General features: G+C 36.8%; 1 protein-coding gene across 1 annotated transcript in view; it reads right to left on the bottom strand.

Annotated features, from left to right (window-relative positions):
* The window catches only part of RSPO2 (R-spondin 2), a 255248-nt gene that overhangs the window by 75885 nt on the left and 156248 nt on the right, over window positions 1–23115 (bottom strand). The window contains exons 4-5 of the mRNA XM_072603281.1: window positions 13304–13447; window positions 11777–11965 (exon numbers count right to left, since the gene is read on the bottom strand). Coding sequence (XP_072459382.1) covers window positions 11777–11965; window positions 13304–13447 — 333 coding nt within the window. The remainder of the gene's footprint in view (window positions 1–11776; window positions 11966–13303; window positions 13448–23115) is intronic.

The raw sequence follows: 23115 nt of genomic DNA, 5'->3' as shown, positions 1-23115 counted from the left end.
TTTATTTTGCTAAATACTTTCCAATTACATTTTAAAATGGTTGGGCCACATTTGGGAGTATGGTGGGCCACATATTTGACACATCTCTACTATATCATGCTTTGTCTTGTCCTAATAGAACCCTGTAAATATTAATTAAGTGCAGGACCCATCACCCTAAGTCAGCTTTAAAAAGTTAACACTATCTCATCAAAAGGAGGTAAAGGATTGTTAGATGTGCTCAGATTACATGATAAAAAGGTGTAAAATGGGTGGGCACATGTGGCCTTTTAGATCCTTAAGTGCAGTCTTTTGACTGAATTCAAATTTCACAAAACAAATTTAGTCAAAAGGTGGTACTTAAGGATCTAGAAGGCCACCTGTGGCCTCAAGACTGCAGGTTCCCCATCCCTGGTCTCAAATCTGCAGAAATGCTTCTAGAACAAGCAGTCATTGCTTCTCTAAATAATTATAAAATAAAACAAGGATGGTAGATACATTCCTCTGGATTTGTCAAACATAAAGGCAGCTCACCTCTCCAAGGTAACTATGAAATAGTTAAAATGTAGGAGTGGAATTGAAAGGCTCCCCATGGATAGCATCCATACGAACTTAGCCAACCATACAAAAGTCAAGAACAGGAGAATCAATTGCTCACTTATGTCTGTCTATAGAAATAAAGGGGTCTGTGATGGCATTTCAGGATCAGCTTATCATAACAACCGTAATGATAGAAAAAGTTATCATTAAGGAGCACAGGCTTTGTGACTAATGTAGACAACATAAAAAAGTGGTAGAAATTATGCAAAATATTGCATATAGTAAAAATTTAGCACCTGTTAGAATATCTAAAAGATCTGGTGGATGGAATTATACATCAGAAGCTTACCATCTTTCATGAATGAATAGATGAAAAAGTCATATAAAACAATTGTAGATCTGAGTATCCTTGAGAATTCAACTAGTAAAATTTCCACTCTGCTACCCTGGTCAACATGCTGCTCAGATGCAAATAGGTTGCCCAAGGGTCCAGTAAGAGCTAAATACAAAGTTCTTCTCCTACCCTGCTGTATGACAATACCCATGAGCTTAGCTCCCACTTGCTAATGACACAGTGGACAGAACAAATATGCCAGGTAAAAACCATGATCGAACGGGGCCCATCTGCTGAACAGATTCAAGCCACACTAATGTCCAAATTCCCATAGTATAGCTAAGAACCCAGTGAGAATGATCAAATCCAAATACAGCTTTAAAATATACTTCTCTATCTAAATAACTATATGACGGAATTCAGTCTCCATTTGCATTTTAGCTTGAAGTAACGATACAGTGTTACCTGAGAAACCTCTCTTTATCAGATGCCCATCCTCTAGGGTCATCTAAGCACCTCTGCCTGATAACAGAACAGTAACCAAACCCCCTTGGGTTGGAGTAAAAAGCCACAAGTAAAATCGAACAAGTTTCTCTGTCTCTAATCCTGTTAAAATGTTTTCTTCCCAAGAAAATCTGATACTGGCAGACATCCAAGAGCATCAGCTCAGGAGGAGTCCAGTACTAGGGAACGTATTTACAGGAAAACTAAATTAGCCAACAGTCGGCTCCCCTTCTATCAGCATCATTTTGAGATGCCATAGAGTAGCCTAAGTAGAGAAAAGAGTTATCCTAAGTTATCATAACAGGACTAACACATGTAAGAACTTCTTATGTCATGGGCAAGGGGTGAGGGGCAGAAGGATCCCATATCTAACAAAAAAGAAGAACACTTTTATTTGTCTGTCTTGATTTGGAGGATCCTTTTAAGGAAAGATTAGTCTGGATGCAGACATGCATTGAAGGGCTCAGAGCCTACAGTCACATTTTAGAGTATTGCAGGTGCTGTTTTCTAGAGTTTACATCAATATTAGAGTAGCTTCTTATTGGTAAAAAATAAAATAAAATGAAATAAAAACCATTTTTGGATGCATTTTTGTATATAGTGTTTCTTGGATTAGATGGTATGCGTTAATGAGAAACTCTTTTTACCAGCATCCATAAAAATCCTACTCTAGTGCCTGAAATCACACTATAACCAAATAATAGCTATAACTGGACTTGAGTCCCAAGGGCTTTATCCCAAGGAATTCCAGTCTGGAAGGGGAAAAATTTAACACATATACATTACTTCAGATTTAGTTACAATAGGAAACTACCTGGCATTAGACCCATTTGTCAGCCACTATAGGAACCAATTCTCTCTCCAATTCAATTCAACTTGTTTTCATTAATTCTTGGATAATTTCACAACATGAATTGCAAAGGTGGTTTAAATTTTTTGTTGCACTATTTTCCTCAGGCATACTTTAGGCTTAATGTCTCAGGCTCTGAAGTCACTAGTTAAGGCTTTGGTAAGTAGAACAAGAAGAGATTCCAAAGGAACCGCACCTGGAATCTCTGCTTGTTGAGACCTCGCCTCTCTACCTCATAGAATCCTTAACTTCAAGGCTCACCTCATATGTCTCCTATACAAGGTCTTTCCTGACCTCCCCTCCCCTAGAAGTGAGTGCTTTACTACTCCCCTATATTACTTAGCATATATTTCATATTTACATATTCATTCTGTAGAATATAATCGTCTTGATTATATAATCAGGAACTGGGTTTTGTTTTGTTGGTTGGTTTGTTTTTTGGAGGGGAAGAAATTGGTCTCCACATTCTCAATGCATAGAACACTCGACACATAGCAGATGCTTAATTTTAATTTTTAAAAACTGAATTTAATTGTACTGACAATACCTTTCATGTAAACATGAACACTGTCCATTAATGAGGTCCCTCACTTTAAAATTCCCTGACCCTGCTGGAAATTAAGGCTGGCATCAGGATTAGCTAAAGAAAAATAGGCTGTTTGACTTTTTATCACCCTTATCTTTCATCTGCCTTTCTATAGCTACTCACCATTCTCATGTAGCAAGCCCGTGATGCCCTAAGCTTCTCAATCCAGCTTTCCATCTTAGCCTTTGCTTCTTAAAGAGGTATCTAACTTTAGTCATTCTTGACCTACTGCTCCTTATCTCTTTTGCCCCATTCACCCATGGTTCTGCCTTCTCCTGAGACAGAGAGATGATCTAAAAGATCCAGCATTTGGAGGGACCCAAAAGGCTATCTATTCGTATTCCCTCATTTTAGAGATATGGAAACTGAGCCCAAGGTCACTTAAGTGATTTGCCCAAGGTCACACCAATAAGAGTCAGAGACAGACTCAAGAGCAAGCCTTTTTTTCACCAGCGTTATCCTACTTTCAGGCAACAGCTATATTTTCACAGAAATCTTCTAGAAATAAATGCCTTAAGATGTGACTCCAAAATTTCAAATATTTTAACTGACCAGTAGGAGACATATATTGGAGGGGAAAGGCCTATTAAAATCCTTGTTTAATCTAAAGAACCTTTATTGACTTATCTATGCTTTACTGACTATGAGAAATAAATTTCCTTTTATCATGAATGGCCTGGGAATGTGGCACTTTGGTTAATTTAATATTCTGGCAAGCAAAACTACTCAATATGTTATCCATGAATTACTAGTTTTCAAAGAATGAGAATACGAAACACATACTTAATAGTAAAATAATATTAACTGCTACTCCATCTTCTTTTGATGTGATTTAAAAAGTACTTTATGTTCTTTTACAGATGATCTTAAAGGGCTTATAGTGACAATAACAGTTACTCAGTGTTACTGAGGTAGATAATAAAAGAAATAAAGAAAAGTCTTTATTCACTCTGTTTTATGCAAAAAAAAAAAGATTTCGTAATTCATGGTATCAAGCTGTGACTATCCTATCAAAAGAGAAAAAGAAAAAAATCCAGGAATTCACTTTATCACTTCCTTACAAATAAATAAATTTACAAACACCCAGTAGGGTAGAAGTTTTCCTTTCATGGATGATTTTTTTTTTCTTGGTAAAGAACCAAATAAGTTATTGCTCTACTTCCAATAAATGTGCTATTAACAACCAACATAACAAGCCTTCCCTCTTGGTTCTGCAAGAATTATTAAAACCTGTATCCAAATGGTTTTCAAGCTTAGCACACATAATGCAGACCACATAAACTGCGATTTAAATGTAAACAAAATGTCGATAAATAAAAAGCACATGTCTAAGGCATATTTTCTTGACTCTATCCTACTGAAAATGTCCTTATTTCCTGCTCTCCATTTAATCCATCACAATCTACAACTGCCTTTAGTTATATTATCTAGTGCTTCAGGCACATGTCACTGTCAGTTTATATACAGAAAACATTAGTTAGAACCATAATCTCAGCAAAACATCTCTCTTAGAAAGGCAACAGTAGTAAAATCCTAAAACACTGAATAATATTTCCTTTAGTCTCCCCAAGTTAAAAGCCACATTTTGTTTACAAGCAGCTGAAGGTTGGATAAAGATCTGCTTATTCAGGAGAGGAGATGATGAAAAAAATCAAAGTAACATAATTTAACATAATTTAAGATTTCATATTTAAATTTCTCCACAAAACTAAAATAAAATAGTTAAATGATTGATGATTATTAATGCTACCAAGTTCTAGATCTGAAGAGAAGGCAGCCCAAAGTTCAGTAGCCAGAAATCAGAGTACGCCAAAGCCCCACCTGAAGGAATTTAACAAGCTGTGATGGTTGAAATGGATCAAGAGCAGAAAGAATCATCTTGGCATGAAGCAATCAGAGAAAGGGGTGGGGTTCCTATTGGAAAGCACCAGTAAGCAACCCATGAAGCAGGGAAGCAGACCCAGAAGTGAGTAGTATAGCAATTGCCCTCCATGGCAGACTTCCTCCAAACTGAGAAAAGAAAGGACTTAAGAACCAACATTATTCTTTCAGTTTCACTCACATCAAGTGTAGCAAAGAGACCTCCAATATTCTTCTGAAAAGAGAACTTCCAAATGTATAAGAAGTCAAGCCTTACTCTCTTATCTCAGTATACTGGTATCATGGAAGTGATAACAGGCTATATTTCATTACTGTTTTTTCCAAATTAGAGTCAGATCTAGTATATCAAGCAGTAATTCTGTATGTCGGGTAGTCAGATTGCTACTGTTGACTTGTTTCAGCAGTGTCTAACTCTTCATGGTTCTATTTGGGGTTTTCTCAGCAAAGATACTGGAGTGGTTTGCCATTTCCTTCTCCAGTTCGTTGTACAGATGAGGAGCTGAGGCAAACAGGGTTAAGTGACTTGCCCAGGGTCACACAGCTAGTATTTGAGATCAGATTTGAACTCAGAAAGATAAGTCTTATGGAAATAATATGTACATATGTAAGTGGATTCAAAATACAAAGTGACTATTAGGGGAGAGAAGGGAACATTAGGAAAGGGCTCATGAAGGGAGACTTATACAGTGCAGGCCTGCAGGGATGGGGAACCTATGGCCTTCTAAGTCCTCAGGTGCAGCTCTCTGAGTCCAAGTTTTACAGAACAAATCCTATTATTAAGAATTTGTTCTGTGAAGTTTCCTGGAGGACCTACAGGGCCACAAGTGGCCTCGAGGTTGCAGGTTCCCCACCCCTGATAGGGATTATAAGACAATGAAGTAATAAGAAAATGATCCCAGACATAGAAAGAAAAGTCCCACAAAGGCATAAAAATGGAAAAAGAAACATTACATGTGAGGGACAACAAGTAGGCCAGAGCACATGAAGAGAAAGGTACCATGGAAACCAATCTGGAGGGCTGAACTTGGCATCACTAGAACCAAATTCAAATGCTGGCTCTTCCTCTCACTACCTCAGTCATCTTGTCCAACTCTCTCAACCCCTCTGGACTTCATTTTCCTCACCTCTAAAATGAGAGTATTAGACTGAATGACCTACAAAGTCCCTTCTCTATCTCTAGATCTATGATCCTAACTGTAATCAATTTGGAAAGGTATGCTGGAACCAGATGGTTAAGCGCTTTAAATGAACTGGGAATACGTATGTATAAATAAACACATGTATGTATGCATACCAATGTATTTGATCTAGAAGCAACTGAAAACCACTGGAGTCTTTTGAGGAGCGTAGCAATGCCATGTCAGTGTTTGACGACTCTCACTTAGCAGATATATAGATCAGAGGCTGCTTTGAAACAAAAGAGACAAGATCTATGACCCTGAGAGTGAGTTATTAATTAATTAAACCTATTAATTCTTTCTCTGAAACATCTTTCATATCCATCCCCATCCTTTTGCCATGATCCTAAGTCAGATCCTTATTACTTGCCACAATAACTCCTCACTGATCTTGGCCCATCTAATTCATCCGACACATGCAGGATGCTTTTCCTAACAGATTTAATCATGCTAATGCCACACTTAGAAACCTTTAATTATTCCCCAGTACCTACAGATAAAAGTGTAAAGTTCTGCTTCCAAAGGCTTTCAGAGCTCTGGCTCCCTCTTACTCCCCTAGTTCTACCTCCACCACTCCCCTACATTCTAGCCAAATGATACTTCTCTCTCACTGTTCTTGGAACATTTTCCATACTTTCTCAATCCTCTGGCTTTTGCTAGTACTTCTTACCTTTGCCTAGTCTATATCATCCAGTTCTTACGCTCAGCTGATAAAACCTTTCCTATTCATCAAAATCCATGTAAAATACTACCTTCTTCCTCATCCTCCCCCAACCTGAAACAGATATGATATTTTCCCCTATCCAAACTCTACAGCTTTTCTTTTGTGTCTTCTATGAGTTATTTGTGCATCCATCCATCACATTTTCTCTCTATTGGACTGTAAGTTTCAAGGGCAAAGACCGCATCTTAGATTGTCACTGAATCCCCCCCACATCTTCCTATATGGTCCCTAGTCTAGCATAGAGCTTTAGACAAGTAAATATGCACTAAATATTTACAGAGTCAAACGAGGCTACTTTCAATCCTTATTGTTACAGGGGAAAGCTGAAAAAGATTCTAATTCAATCTTACTAGGCCACATGGCCATAAATTCCTGGTGTCAGGGTACCTGGAAAAGGAGCAGGGAGGTACCACAGGGGATAAAATATCAGGGCTGGATTCAGGAAGACCTAAGTTCATATCCGGCCTCAGATAATTGCTAGCTATGTTACCCTAAGTAAGTCACTTAACCTCTGCTTGTTTTATGCTTCCTCACTTTAAAATGGTAGTTATAACAGTACTGCAGAATTGTTGTGAGGATCAAATGAGATACTTGTAATACACATAGGACAGTGTCTGGCATGTAGCATGTGCTACTGTATTTGTGTATAACATTACCTGCTGTTTCTGCCACCTAGGTCCCATCCTAATTCTGTCACGAACCACGTGACTTAGTAATAAGAATTCTATGGACCTTAGTTTCTTCATCCATTAATTCAAGAAACTGAACTAGATAAATCTCTAAGGTCCCTTTCCCACTCAAATTCCATAATACCACAGTTACATGAGGCAATGCTGTGCAGAGGACTCCTTATGGAGTCAGAGAGACTGAGTTCAGATTCTACCCTTGCTGCTTACTTGTGATGTGTCCTTGGGCAAATCACTTAACAATCTTACACCTCAGATTGCTCCTTTATAAAATGAGGAGATTGGATCAGATGAACTCTGACATTCTCAGCCCTAGATTTATGGTGCTAGCAGCTATGCTACAAGTATCTCCAGCTTTATAAAAGAGACGTTACAAAAAACCTAGTCATTAAAGAACTTTGAGTTTTTAAAAATGAACCCTGTTTTCTCACTGACCAAAACTTAGACTACCATGGAGAAATAAAAACTTCACAACAGAGAGCAGGGAAAACCTAAAGAAGAGATGAATATAGTTGCCAGTCTTTGGGGTATGCAGGGAAATCAAGTGTACCAACAAACCAGCTAGTATTCGTAATTCCTACCTGGTAAAACTCTGCCTGGCAGTTCATATTTTTTTATAATATATTCCTTGCTTTTACTGTTGCTCAAGCCCCCAGATCACAAAACTTTCTTCAAACTTTGGTTATTCTCTAGATCTACTTTCATATAATTTCTCTCTGTTAATGCTCCTGGTTATCTGTAGTGATCAACAAGTGTACCTCCATTCTTTACTTCTAGTAGGTGTTGACTGATGCACAGTCTAACTGGAGCTAGAAATTCATTGAATTTAAGACTGAAGATTAAATAACCTAAATTAGTTCCTAGATTATTAGTTCTACAAATTACAACATAATCAGTATCATTTATCATTTTCAAAATTGTCCCTTTGAGTTCTGTTACCAAACACTCACTCCTTTGTCAACTCATTTGTTTCTCCTTTCCCATGCAATACTTTTCTCTGTGAAATCCACCTTTCCCTACATGATATTGTCTTTTCCTTCCCTACTTATTTTTCCTTTTTTCTTTCTCCATCCCCTTGCTATCTTGGTAAACAACAATAGCTGGATACAGCATCATGTCATTTGCTAGCTTTTTAACAGTTCGTCTCTAAAGGATGCCACATGTGTATCCAAGAAGGAATTCTGCTTCATCTGAGGACAGAGTACCCAAGGCAGAGACCTTCCTGAAGCAGGAGAGTAAAAACTGTTAGCTGTGGAAGGCTTGGCAGCTGCATTAGTCAGCTGCTGGAAAATATTCCAGACCCCTCCTTGTTAAACAATGCTGTTGGTCTTCCAAATCTCTTCCTCTTCCCCTATATGACAGCCACAGAACCTGGTTATTTACATAACCTGGCTTTGAATTACAGAATTCTAGAATTTTAAAATTGGAAGAGACCCTAGAGATTATGAAATCCAATACTCTCTCTTGGCAGATAAGGAAAATGAGATCAAGAAAGGTTAAATGATTGCCCATGGTCAGTCACAGATCTCATTAGTGACAAAGCTGAGATTAGAACCCAGCTCTCCTGTCTTCTAAGGCAAAGTTCTTTAATATAAAAAGAAATATAAAAGAATATAAAACAAATCAGTTTTCAGTAAAAGGAGACAAGAGGAGATATAACTTTTTAAAATGAAAAGAGCTTGAAAAGAAACAAACATTTTTAAAAAAAAAGATAAAGTAATTGCACAGAAGATCCACAACACCTACTTTCTACACCAATTACTTTACAGAGATCAGTTACGAACATACTGTCCACATCCCTCAGTGCTCTAAAAATGGAGTAGGGAGGGGGAAAGAAAGCAAGTGTATATTCTAGCTAACAATTAACAGAACTTTATCCTGAGTTTAAAGGGTAAAAAAAAAAATCAAACATATTTAAGGCCTTTTACATTCTCACTGCATAATAGCTTTTTAGGGCAACATCTTATGCACTTAAAGTGAATATTCCATCATGGTGACCTATAACTTACGTCTGCAAGTAATTGTAAACAGCTGATTCTAATATTACAGTGTTTAATGTAAAGGGAGGTTAAGACTGGGTTTGTGCACAATCAGGTTAAGATTGGATGCAACAGCAGAAAATCCATACATATGTTGGAAAATTCTGAAAAATGCCCATAGTCCCAACCTGATTAGGCTTCACATTTTTGCATGGTTTGTCAAAGCAGTTCAGTGAAATCAGATCAAGATGGAGAATGGGATAAAGTGATTTTCTCTTCTGTTTTTCCATTAATCACCATGACCCAAGGAAGAAAAAGACCTTCTTCCCCTTCTCTCCTGAGGCAAGAAGGGACACTTCTTTAGGAATTATGCTGATTCAAATCAGTTGCTGCTTAAGTTTCAAAATTTATTTCTATTTTTCCTGTAATATTTTTGCATTTGGGTGAAGCTGCATTATTATTCCCAAACGCAATATGCATTAAAGCAAGCTAATTTGTGTATGATTTACCAAATAGTACTAACCACTTTTAAAGTGGTTGACATTCTCTTTCAGTTGGACCATCCTGGTATTTGTGTTATTGTCCAGAAGCTGCAGTGATATAATTTTTTTTTTAATGAGGACAGAAAACTCATTCAAAGAAACTGAAAGGTAAGCACAGATATAAACTCAGGGGTTAAAAAAAAATCAAGGCAAAAACCTTGAACTTGGCTAACTCCTGTACTTAAAAAAAAATGCTATTAGATATCTGCTCAGGACTTTCAATTTTGGTTGCATTTAAACTGCTAACAGAGTAGTGTCAGCTTATTTTTCAATTAAGATAGTGTATTACTAGTACTAGTTCAGACAAACATCTGAAGTTTTCAATGAATGTTACGCTCATAACCTGTTATCTAACAACATTTTTACTTCTATCAGACTGTATTAAGATGAAGTCTGTAACAAAACAGCACACTTTATTTAAACAAAAGCATGTTTGCTTTAAAAGCCTTTTTGGCGAGTGATTCTTGTTATTAATTTGTACCACAATGGGGTGCAGAACTGCTGAGAGAGGAAAAGAGATGTTATATAAACAATATACCACAAAGCAGGCCTTTATTCTCGATACCTGGATACTTCCCATTTGTTTTTAGGCTCAAGGTTGCAGGTTAAATATCCTCAGCTATGCAAGAGGTAGCTTATTAGTTTCATAAAAAAAAATATTTTTATACTCTGAATGAAAGCCACTCAATTTATTTGAACAACACCATCCTTGTGAGTATAAGAATAGATGATTGATGTCTGTTTCCAGTGACCAAACAAGGAACTCAAATTGAATAGCCAAACCACCAAATACAGGAGAGATTCTGAATCTGGATCTAATAGGATCTCACAACCAACACTGATGTCTCCCTTTAAAAAAATAAAGTTCTCCATTCATTGTAGATATTGTATATGAGGCAGTGTAAAATGGATTTTTTAAAAGAAATTTAACCAGATGTATTCACTTCTTGTGTTATAGCCATGAGATTTAAATGGATTTTTAAAAATCCACTAAATGCCGAAAACAAAGCAACAAAGGGAAATAAACACTAGAAATAAAAACGCTCTAGGTTCAATGCTGCAAACAGACTTAGATGAGCTTTTTTTTCCTGACCCATCTGCCCTTTCCTATATTGAGCCAAGCATATTAATAATACAGCTGGTGGTAGGGATCACTGACTGTTCCAGCCTCACTACTAAGCATAATACCAAAATTTTGGTATCCTACTAACTAAACAGCTGATTTTTTAAAGTTCTTATTGGGCCCTGTAGTAATTTATATAATCACTAACCAACATATGGACATGTGCACACAAGAAATAGGCTAATTTCAAAAATCTTTTTTTTAAAAAAAGCATATTAATGGCACATACACACACAGTTTTATAAATATTCAGTTGATGATCAGGGCTATTCACAGATTACATAAAACTCATTAATTTAATGACTTAACTGTTAGTCATATCCTCATGAATAGTAGCCACCAAACCTAAATTTAGTCAGAATCCATTTTCTTGGAAGCCTTAAGGGTTCTCATAAACTTCACTTTACACTTTATTTCTTTCAAGACACACTAACGCTATAATAGATGAAGTCAGTTCTTTCCTGAAAGGTGAATTCTCCTCAGATCAAAAACCAATTGTTGTTCTTATTTAGGTACATTCATAAGACTTTTCATAGATTTCACCACTTAGCAACCACCTGAGGTAGATATTACAAGTATTATTATCTCCAATTGAGAGAGGAGATAACTGAGACTCAGAGAAATTGTTACTCATTGTCACATATGTAATAAGACTGAGAAATAGGATTTGAACCCAAATCCTCCGGACTCCAACACCAATACTTCCAACACTCAATCCACAATCCCATATGTCCTCTAATATAAGTATTACACAGAACTTAACAGCTAAACTGTAATTTTAAAATGTCTTTCATAGACCCCTCACACTGGGGCAAACAAAAGAAGAAGGAAAAAAACTTCATAGGACAGATGAAATTCATGTAATCTTACCTCCTGGACAATGTCTCATGGCCATTTTACACCTTCTAGATTCGGCAATGGTTGGACATGGTATTGTGTCTTTAGCTGGCTTCTTAACAATTTGCCGTGTTCTTGTTTCCAGACCCCATTTAAATCCACATGTTCGGTTGTTCCTGCTACAAGTTCCCCACTCACTCCAGGGACCCACTTCACATCCTTCTGTTGAGAGAAAGGCAAGTAACCATTTGACACAGACTGACCCTATACCATCTACTTATATAAGGATTCTCTCTCTCTCTCTCTCTCTCTCTCTCTCTCTCTCTCTCTCTCTCTCTCTCTCTCTCTCTCCCTCCCTCCCTCCCTCCCTCCCTCTCTCTCCACACAAACACATATACACACATACAAGCTAACCCTATTTATGTATGTGTATATATACAATACATGTGTATATAAACATACATAATTATATGTATGCATATATTTCCCTGGGTAAACATGCTTTCCCACAATTTTAAGCAAGTTCTTGCCCCCAGTGGTAAGCTTTCCATCTTTTCTTTACCATTGCAATAAAGCCTCTCAGCTTTCATTTGAAGAGGCTAAAATACTATATTATCCAAATCCAATAAATATTTCTTAAGTGCCTTCAATGTGTCACACGTAGTGTGTATCATCCCAAAGTTCATCATGTAATCCAAAAAAGAAAATCAAGAGAAAAAATTATTTTATTTTTGATCGAATTAAAATTCCTAAATCAAAATCTAGCAATCAATTGTTCTCTAAATTTCAACTGAAGAATATAATAATTCTGAATCTCAGTGAAATTTTAACTATTCATATAATGATTATTAATGAATAGTAATGCATGGCAGGTATTACAAATTTCTCATCCCAAGGATTTAGATTTATTGTACAATGAAGAAGATAGAGTGAAACACTTATTTATTCATTCAGCATAGGTTTATTAAGCACGGTTCTAAGTCCTTGAGGAAACAAAAATTAAAAAAAAAAAGAAAGAAATAGTCTTTGCTCTGCTGAAGTTTACATTCCACTGAATGGCTTGAAGCATGCTACTTTATGTGGGTACAACCAACCATAGTTTATACATTTAATACAAATGCACAGTTTTCAAGCAGCTGAGTTTTTGCAGTGGTAGAATAACAAAACTTTTGAAATTTAAGGTCCGAATGAAGCACGCTTAACTGAAGTGAAACAACTTGAAATTTTTAAAGGAAAATACAAGTGAAAAGGTGCCTCTCTGGGAAGTCAATAGTATTTTACTAAGGTAAAAAGAAATAGATATATTGCCTAGGTAATAAACTTTTGCTGTCACATGTTGATTTCAATAAGCAAATATGTCAATATTAGCTAACTATTAGGAGAATAAAAATACTTGAGAAGATTCATCTCAATAATTCAGTAAATCAACAAGATTCATCAATTTTAGTTTTAATGAACACGTTAGTTCAAGTAGACAACAGGAAATCAATCCAATAAGTTTTGTAAAGTCACAGGTATTAAAAAGGGCTACAGTTTTAAAGGAAATTAAAGACCACTCACCCACGCATTCCATGGCTTCATCTAAGGATGCAAAACCATCAGGACATTCATGAAAGCAGCGGCCTCTATGCAAGTAAAAGCCTGCTTTGCACTTCGTACAAAAGTCTTTGCTAAAGCAAGAGTCACAGTTTTCTATTCTGCATCCTAAATGTAATTTTTAAGAGAAAGAGAAATTCAGAGTAAGAAATACCTTATTTACAATTTACTCCCCCCAAATCATCATCCCCTGGTCACAATTGTCATTCTTCCTTTTCCACAGCTACTAATATTATCCCTTTCATATCATATTCATCCCCCAACTTATCACCACAACAATAAGAAAAAAAAGCAATGGCGAGCTGGTCTCTGAAGTTATTACAGCCATGTGATGATGTACAGAACTTTGTGTGCAGCCCTCAAACAGTCTAAAAATAAATAAATAGTTTTTAAAAATAAGAATTTGAATTGATTCTGTGATTAAAAATAAAAGGTCAGAGAACCTTAAACAAGATCATAACATAGCTACACATGCAAACATGATTGGTACAACTGTGGGCTGTCCATTAAAGAAAAAAGAAAGAACAGTTCATTCACCAAATTAATTCGGTTTCCCTAGACTGCAAAGATTCCTCTGAAACCCAATGCAGAAAACATAGAAAGAAGATTCTCCTCAATGATTCTATGCTGATTTGATAATTAGGTGACCAATCTAATTCTTATGAGATCTTATCACTTTCACTGATTGCTTGAGTTACTGGTGAAAACAAACAAGAAAAAATTTGCATTGATTTTAAAGAGGATTTTTTTTTTTTCTAAATTACATTTGGCAAGCCACAAAGAATGAGGGCGTGAAGGTTTGATTAGGCTGAAAGTAGGGCATAATGGATAGACTAATCCTTCTACAGAATGCTATGCTACTGCTTACATATCAGTTTTTTCAGCTTTCCTATGGTGCCTTCAGTGACTATCTCAGTGCAACAGCAACACTGAACTTGATATGTTAAAGTACCAAAAAAGCAGAAGGCAAATAACCTCATAGAAAAGGCAAAAATAAAACCTGAAACAGTACAGATTTTTAAAGTTTCTTCTGAAAATATAATTGATAAGAGGACCTACAACTAAATGAAATATTGAAAAATCAATGTATAGAATATGTTGAAAAATATATTGAAAAAAACATAGACTAATAATATAAAACACAGCTAGTTCTTCATACCTCCTAAGTATCAAGAGGCCTTACCTGTACTTCTTGATAACCTGTGTGACCTGAGGCAAATCATTTAACTGCCCTAGGTTTCAGTTACCTTATCTATAAAATCAACGGATGCAGCTCCTGACAGAGAAGCAATGGATTCAATATGGCAACTGAAATATACATTTTTGTATGTGCCTATGTGGAAATATTTTTACTGCATATTTGTTACATGAGTTTGTCTTTTTGTTTGTTTTCTTTCGCTTTTCTAGGAGGGAGAAGAGAGGACGGAGAGAAAAAATGCTTATCAAATGGGAAAAATGTCTTAAAATCTAATAAAATGAGTGTTGGACTAGATGGCCCATGATATCTCTCTCAACTTGTAATATATGATATTGTGATCATATAATCTTTAGTGGGTCTGTTTGGGAAAATAAGTAACCACAAAGAAACAGTTAATGAAATAAGCACTGAAAAATCATGTACAAATGATGTACCACTCATCTGGGGAAAATTCAAAACCACAGCAAGAATTCTTTAAAATACAGGAAAGCACAAGGTTTATTTGTTTGGAATCATAGCTCAGTGACATGCATTTCAATAAAAAGTTTATATGCAACCACTTAACCTCTTAATCATGGTCACATCACATATCTCATCCACATAAAAAAGTTGGACTTTCTGTTGACTTTCAAATAAATTATTATTATTAAAGAAATTACAGCAACTGTACAAAACATTTAAAGAAATATAAGGGAAGAGATCAAGCAAATCTATTAAATTAAAAATAATTTGAAGGCTAGATGCCTTATTAAGCCATCTGAAAAGTCTGACTGCTGCTTAAAATGTTGTTAAAATCTTGGCTGGACGCAGGAGATAATAGCAATATACATTTGGGATCATTTTCATGAAACATCAGCCTGGTCATTTTTAGTACTCATATTTCCATTTCTCTTTTTATTTTCACCCTATCCTTTCAAATCAGTTTATAGAATGTAAAACCTCTTAAATATTATAGCCTTTAAGAAATTCTGGGTACACTAGGAATTCATGCTGTTCAACTTATACTGTGTCCTCCCTCCAGGAAGGCAATAACTTCATTCCCCCCAATTCCATTCTCACTACCCAAAGAAACTGTCTATTCCTTCATCGGAGCTCCCACCGTACTAATGGCTGAAAATCTCTGAGGATTTCCTGAGAAAACTGAACCTTTTATCTTTAAGCTTACTTTTCTTCCCCTTCTTTTCAGAGCTTAAGATGCTTAAATATGCTTCATTCTCTTCTCAATTCTCCTAGTCTCTAATGAGGTGTCCCTTCTCGGCCAACCCTCTCTACATATCCCATTGTAGGAAAAGTGATTGATTATGTTCTTCTTTTGAGTTACCACACACCCAGGACTTTTGACTGGTCCATCGAAGCTTGTGTTTTGGCTTCACACAAATTTTATTGAATGTTTATGATTAACTCATATTCCTCTCAATCTACACCTTGCTTTCAAATTGCCTTCTTAGCTACTTTGCTTAACTGTATACATGTGGTTTGTGTGCAGGCATCCTCATCTAAATCCTATATAATGTAAACCTTCTAGAACCTGGACAAGAGGAAGCCACACCATTCTGGCTTGCTTTCCCCTTGCCGAACAACCTAATACATTTCTTCCTAAAACTATTTCAGATTTTGGAGTTTGTTCTCGCAAACACCACCATCTTCTCCAACAGACTGCTTGTTCAACTATTCCCCATCCAGCCTTTAACCTCTTCCCTTTCAAATGGCTCTTTCACAACTGCCTTCCAACACACCCACCCACATTTTCCTTATACTTAAAAAAAAGAGAAAAAATTTCCTTTGATTTCAATCATGACCTTGAACTACTTCCTCTCTACTCAAGAGATGGTATATTCAAGTATATTCAGAATATGGTTATGTTCAAAAAGCAATCAAATTTAGAGTCAGAAAGAAAGGTGCAAAGCAACCTCAGACATTTAATAGAGGTGACAGTCTGGTCAAGTCATTTTCCTATCTGTGCCTCAGTTTCTTGATCTGTAAAATTGACTCTATGGACTCTCTCCCTGCTAGTTCTGAGTCCATTATCCTTTGAGTTTGGTTCTCCAGTGTTCTTTCCGGTTCTCATGCCTATTTTCTGTTCCTTGTCAATTTCCTTTGCTAGATCATCATCTATCTCATATCCCTAACACTGTTACCCACGTGGTATCCTGGGTCCCCTTCTCTTTATATATTCTCTTGGTGACTTCATCAGCTTCCATGGGCTAAACTGCTCTCTCTCTGCAGCTGACTCACAAATCCAGACCTAAACTCTCCCTCTGAGATTTAAACCCCCATAGCCAACTACCTGTGGTCATTTCAGACTAGATCCCTGAGATTTCTCAAATTCAACAAGTTAAAAATGCAACTCGTTATCAATCCCCTGATAACCATCCCCTTTCAAACCTCACTATTTCTGTGGAAAGCACCATCATTCTTCCAGTCCCCCAGGTTCATAATCTGAGTCTTATCTTTGACTTCACACTTTCCTTCAGCCCACATATGCAGTCAGTAGTCAAATCTTGCTATCATATCCTCCAAAACATGCCTTGCATATGACCCCTTCCCTCTACTCATAGTCAACACCCTAGTTCAGGCAGTCATCACTTTTCACCTAGTCTACTGCAATAGCCTTCCTAAATGGTCTCATGGCCTTAAGTCTCTCCCCTCTTCCATTTCTTTTTAACACAGACAACAAAGTAAACTTCCTCCAGTACAGATCTGACTGTCTCTCACTATTCTATATTCAAACTTTCAGTAAGTCCCTATGGTCAACAGAATCAAACAACTTCCTCTCTTCAGCATTTGAAGCCCTTTCCAATGGGGTTCCAAGGCATCTTTCAAAGCTCATTACAGATTATTCTTCATCCTGCATTCTGTAATCTACCCGCCGTGGCCTCCTTTCTGCTTCTCATGAACAGGCCTTTATTGTCTATTCTTTTGCTTTAAGATGCAACTTGAGCACCCTCTTCCACATGCGGTCATTCCTCATGCTCTCCCCTCTCACTGCTAGTGTCCTCCCTCCTAACTTACCTTGCTATTGTCCTCTTTATGTTTATTCTGTACCTACTTAGATACGTAATTGTCTCTTCTATTAGAATGCAATTTCCCTGAGAGTAATGATCATCCCATTCTTTGCCACTATACCAGCATGTAAATAATAAATTTTGGTGACTGACAGATGTTCTGCAGATTTTTTGTTCATTGGTCCGGTGTTTTCAATGGTATAGGAAATTTCTAAGAAGAAAAATTCCTTCTACTAATGCAGATTTCCCTTAAACTCAGTGGACTCTGAAGCCCATGGGCTGGACAACAACAGGTCCCCACCCAAGCTTCACTTAATGGCTGGCTTAGAGTGATTATCACCAGTAACAGTTTCTGTTGATTTAGTTATTTTTTTTCTTTTGTTCATGAAAAGGGCCATTCCCTGACTACTTCTTAAAGAGGCCTATTCACTGAATGGGTATGACCTCCCTCTAAGTGAGTACCTGAAAAGGCCAGCCTAAAAAGGCCAAGTTTTCCCAGTGCATCCTGGGCCATCTCTCCAGTCATCCTGATGAATATCTGGTCACTGGATCCAGATGGCTCAGGAAGGGAAAGTGAGGCTGGTGACCTTGCACAGCTCTCCCTCATTCAAAACAAAGTCAAGTACAAGTCATGTCATCATTTCTCTGATGTCATGGTCCTCTTGAAAACAAAGGAGGAATGTAGATAGACCGATAGTAAGTACTCTACAATATACAATCTGCTTTTGCCCAATAATAAACTATCCTGATAAGATAATTTAGTCATTTATCTTCAAAATGTCATTCAAGCTGACCAAGTCATTCTCTTGTATACTACTTTCAAATTATCTGTTTGAGCTGTCTCCCAATGATAAAGGGAAAAAGACACACTTCAGCATTTACTCCCAAAACTATACAGACATCATTATCTAAACTACAGATTTGGTTACTCATCATCCAAAGCTTTACTGAACTTGTTGACTCCTCTTCTAAAATGCTCTTATATGAGACTACTTGTTGCTGATATTATTTTTCAGGGTCAGAGATCACACAGCAGGTCAATTTGATTATTTAAAAGTATTAATAGATCTTGCTCTTCCTAACAAATAATAATTCCTCCAGTCTGGTCACTAACAGAAAAAGAGCTGCATCCTTTAACTTAGTGTGGTCTGTTGGCAATACCATCTGATTTTGGCTTACTCCAGCAAACAAAACATTAGTTACACACTGGAATACATGGCAATGTTTCAAACTATCCCAAATTTTCCAAACTCCATTCTCAGTTTTGCAATCAAGAGATAAATATTTATTCAATAACTGCTTTGTAGCAGGTAGGTGCTGGTGATTAATAATAAAAATGAAAACATCTCCAACCTCCAAGAGCTTATTATATTCCACTGAGGAAACAACATATGCACAAATACGTAAATAAAAGATATATACAAAATAAAACAAAGTAATGGTAGAGGAGGCAATTAAAAGTCAAAATAGGCTTATTGAGGGAGGCAATAAATGAGGTGAAAGTAGAAGGGAGGAAAGGAGTTCCCAAAAAAGGTGAAGAAGAGAATATTTTAGGCATCGAGGACAGTATATGAAAAGACATAGAAAAGGTCAATGGAATGTTATCAATGTGACTGAAATGTAGTGTGAACAAATAATGGAAGACTGGCATAGCAGACTGATTTCCGGACTTGGAGTTAGGAAAATTTGGGTTCAAATCCTGCATCAGATACTTACTAGATCTGTGATCCCAAGCAATTCATTTAACCTCTCTGGACCTTAGTTTCCTCATCTGTAAAATGAATAGGTTGGATTCAGTGATCTCTAAGGTCCCTTCCAGCTCTAAATCTATAAGCTAAAAAAGGGGAGTAATGTGTAATTAACCTGGAAAAAGAGGCTGGAACTATTTTGTGGAGATTCTAAATGATTTTAAATACCAAAAAATAGAATACGTATTTATTCAAGAGAAGGGAACCATTAAAGCTTCCTGAGATCAGGGGTTGAGACAGACCTACACTTAAGAAATATTAATTGACAGCTGCATATGAGATGGAATGGAAAAGGAAGAGACACTGGTGAAGAGACCAATAGGGAGGCAAGAGATGATTACAATATTCTAGTCAAAGGCAGCTAGGGATCTGAATTGTGGTGATTGTATTGTGAGTGGAGAAAAAGAAAAGACATTCATGAAGCTATGCAAGGAAAACCCATAACTCTTGACAGTTAATAAGCTGAAAGATGTCTAGGACAGTTGGGTAACTAGAAACAAGGAAGTCAGGTGAGACAGATTTAGGAAGATGAAGTTTATTTTGAACACACTGATCATGACATAAATCAGTGCTGGCAGTTATCAATTTATAGCGATTGACAGTCCAAGAATGTGGTCCTTATTATTTAAGGCACTTAGAATAGATGATGTACCAGAAGAAAAGCAGACTTTTCTACCCATTTCCCTCTTTCCAGTGTTCTCTCTCTCTCAGCCTTGAGTCTTTTCAACAAACCCAGGACATAGGAAGTAAAACTCATAGGGAAGGAATTACTATTAAGTCCCTACTATGTCACAGGCACTGTGTTAAGTGCTTTGCAAATATCATCTTATTGACCCTCACAATAATCCTGAGAGGTAGGTACTACTATTGCCCCCATTTTGCAGTTAAGGAAACTGAGGCAGACAGAGGTTAAATGTCTTGCCCAAGGTTATACAACTACTAGGCATCTGAGGCCAGACTTGACTCAGGTCTTCCTGACTTCAGGACTCATTGCTATCTACCATGCCACCTAACTTAACCATCCTTCTTAGCCATTGATTTCCTCCTCTCTTTCCAGTTGATTTCACATTCCTCAAAAAATCTAATGGTCTTTTCTTGGGCTATATTATACTATATTTTTCTCTTCTATGTAACTCATTTTATCCAAAAATCATAGTACACAGGGTCAGAAGACTGAAATCCTAGTCCCAATTCTACTACTTATTGTCACCTGGGCCTCAGCACCCTCATCTAGATTATCAGACTAATATATGCACTATCTATCTAAATAATTACTTTCACTTAATTTTTTAAAATATCAGTAATAATAGTGTCAACATAATATATTTAAGAGCAACAAGGGATGTAGAGTTTTGTTCAATAAAGAGTGGTATGATTTGGCTTGGTTCTATAAACAAAGAAGGCCACCTTTGAGTGTGGAAGCTCAGAACTCAAGTACTATCTTTGACACATGTAACACAACTTATCTCTAAAGACATTTAATTTAATGTCTATTATGTGCAAAGCAGGGAGAGGCAGGGTTAGCATCCTAGAGAGAGCTGGTTTTACAATCTGGAAAAACTATGTTTAAGTCCTGCCTTTGGCATGTATTGGCTATGTGGCACTAGGGAATTCACTTAACTTTTCACTTATCCCAAGCAATCTTCTAAGAGTTTAAGATGTAGAGAAGGGGCTGATATGTTTTATTGGAAATCCTTCACTGGGATCTCCCTACACTGACAAAATTCACAGACCTGGTTATTTTGAAAAAAGAGAGAAAGGGCTGCGCTAGCTAGCCTCTGGGGGGAACTCAAAGATAAAAATGAAGCAGTCCCTTACCTGGAGGAATCTATATTCTATTGGTAACTGTGTAACTGTGAAGAAGTCATTCAAATCTCTCATTTCCCCAGATGACTCTCCAAGATTGTCAGTTACAAATAGCTGCCAATCTGAGAAAGGAATTTCCACAACGGGAATTCCCCTACAAAGCTAAAATCACAGGTACAGGCCAAATTTAAAAATGGTTTCAATGTACTTCAGTACAGCCTGAGATTGACATTGCTCAAATGAAAATTTGGCCCACTCCCAATGGAAAAAAATAAAATAAAAAAAACAACCAAATGGGTAAGAATTCTCATTATCCAGACAATATGCTAAGTCGTCTAATGGGCAATAAAGAAAATTGTGCATCAGTTCACCTATCTTAATCAAATACTGCAGATAGGAAATGAAACTGACCCCAAATTAAAAGGAGGACAACAGTGGGCTGGATAGCCTTCAGGAAATTGTGCAGTACTTCCAATGACTCCAAGATACCCCCTCCTGGAGGGAAAAGAGACCCACATTATTAACACTAAGAGTTGTTCAGTGATTTTATATGGCTATTAAGTAAGAATTAGTCTAATTTTCAAAGAACTAAAGTCACAAGTAACCCAGCAGGCAATGGAGAAACACACATGATAGATGTTAGTAGAAGACATGCTAAAAAAGAGAAAAAGTGGCTAGATAAATGTCTGCTCAGAAAGAGATGGGACTGTGTTAAAGCAAGAGTAGAGGTTAAGCAATGGCAAGGCTGCTTGCTCCTTTGACAGTTATACAATGTCAATTGACCTAGAAAAAGATCCCCAGTGCACTGAACAGATTCTTGTAATGAATTTATAGGAGAACACAGAGTTAGAAAAAATGGAAATGCCTGACCAAATTGTGATATGTGGAGGAAGCACCCATATTAATGAAAAGTATAGCACCATACATATTATGGCTAATTAAGAATGTGATTAGAAAAGGAGAAAAAATACACCTGAAATTTCCTAAATGACCTACCATTCACTCGTATGCTATTTGGGATGTATTCAGTTGATTAACCAATGTTCTTGAAGTATACTTTATATTTAAACTTAGGGTTCTATCTTAGAATTAGAAGGAATATTAGAGGCTATTTAGTCTTGCACCATCATTAAGAAGAAGAATCTGAGATGAGGAGGCTAATTGACTTGTTCAAGGTCATACAAATAGCCAGCATGTTAACCTAGGTCCTCTGACTTCAAATCTAAGAATTCTTTTCCACTCTCCAAACTGACTACCTTCAGAAAATATGTTCTGAATGCAAGAGTCACCAAGCGTGGGAGGGAATCAGTCTGTAGCTGACATTACTAGAGTAGTATTTCGCCACTTAGCCTTTAGACAAAGGTCAAAGGATTCTCATTCCCTAGCATAACAAAACTCAAATATGTTAACAGGATAACTCAAGAGAGTCATTTTCCTTTAAACCTAGAGGCACCTTTAAAGACCTCTCACACTGAAATCATGTAACTGTGTCACTTTGAAGGATGAAGATTTTTAAAAATTGTTTAGCTGTTTTCAGGCATTTAACAATAACTTTTAACATTTGTTTATAATTCTTCTCAAAAACTCACAATGGTTTATAAATAATCCTAAGAAGCTTAAAAAAAGCTTCATCACCATTCTGCACTTTTAACTACTCCCACATCAATAGAAGCTAAATCTGGAAGCACATGTCATTTAAAAAATAGGCCAGGAAATATCCTGGCTGTTATGGTGGCCCAACCTTAGGAGAATAGCAAGGGGCAAAAAGCCAGATCAACTGAATGACCTTCCATGGCCATCTTGGGCCCAGGGCAAACTATTTCTTATTTTTAGCTGAAGACAGAAGGAAGCCTGAGCTCTAAGTCTGGAAATAACCCTATTTAGGAAGAAGATGTAGGTCATCTCACAGGACATGAGTTTTAAGGCAAGACAGTCTTAATCAGCCATGGAAAGGTTCAAGAAATGACATGAATTTCTTAAGGTCAAGTAAAAAAAAGTATATTTGGGGAGTGTGACATG

The sequence above is a fragment of the Notamacropus eugenii genome, chromosome 4 (assembly GCF_028372415.1).
Source record: "Notamacropus eugenii isolate mMacEug1 chromosome 4, mMacEug1.pri_v2, whole genome shotgun sequence".
NCBI lineage: Eukaryota > Metazoa > Chordata > Mammalia > Diprotodontia > Macropodidae > Notamacropus > Notamacropus eugenii.
This window is presented reverse-complemented; position numbering and strand designations above follow the sequence as displayed.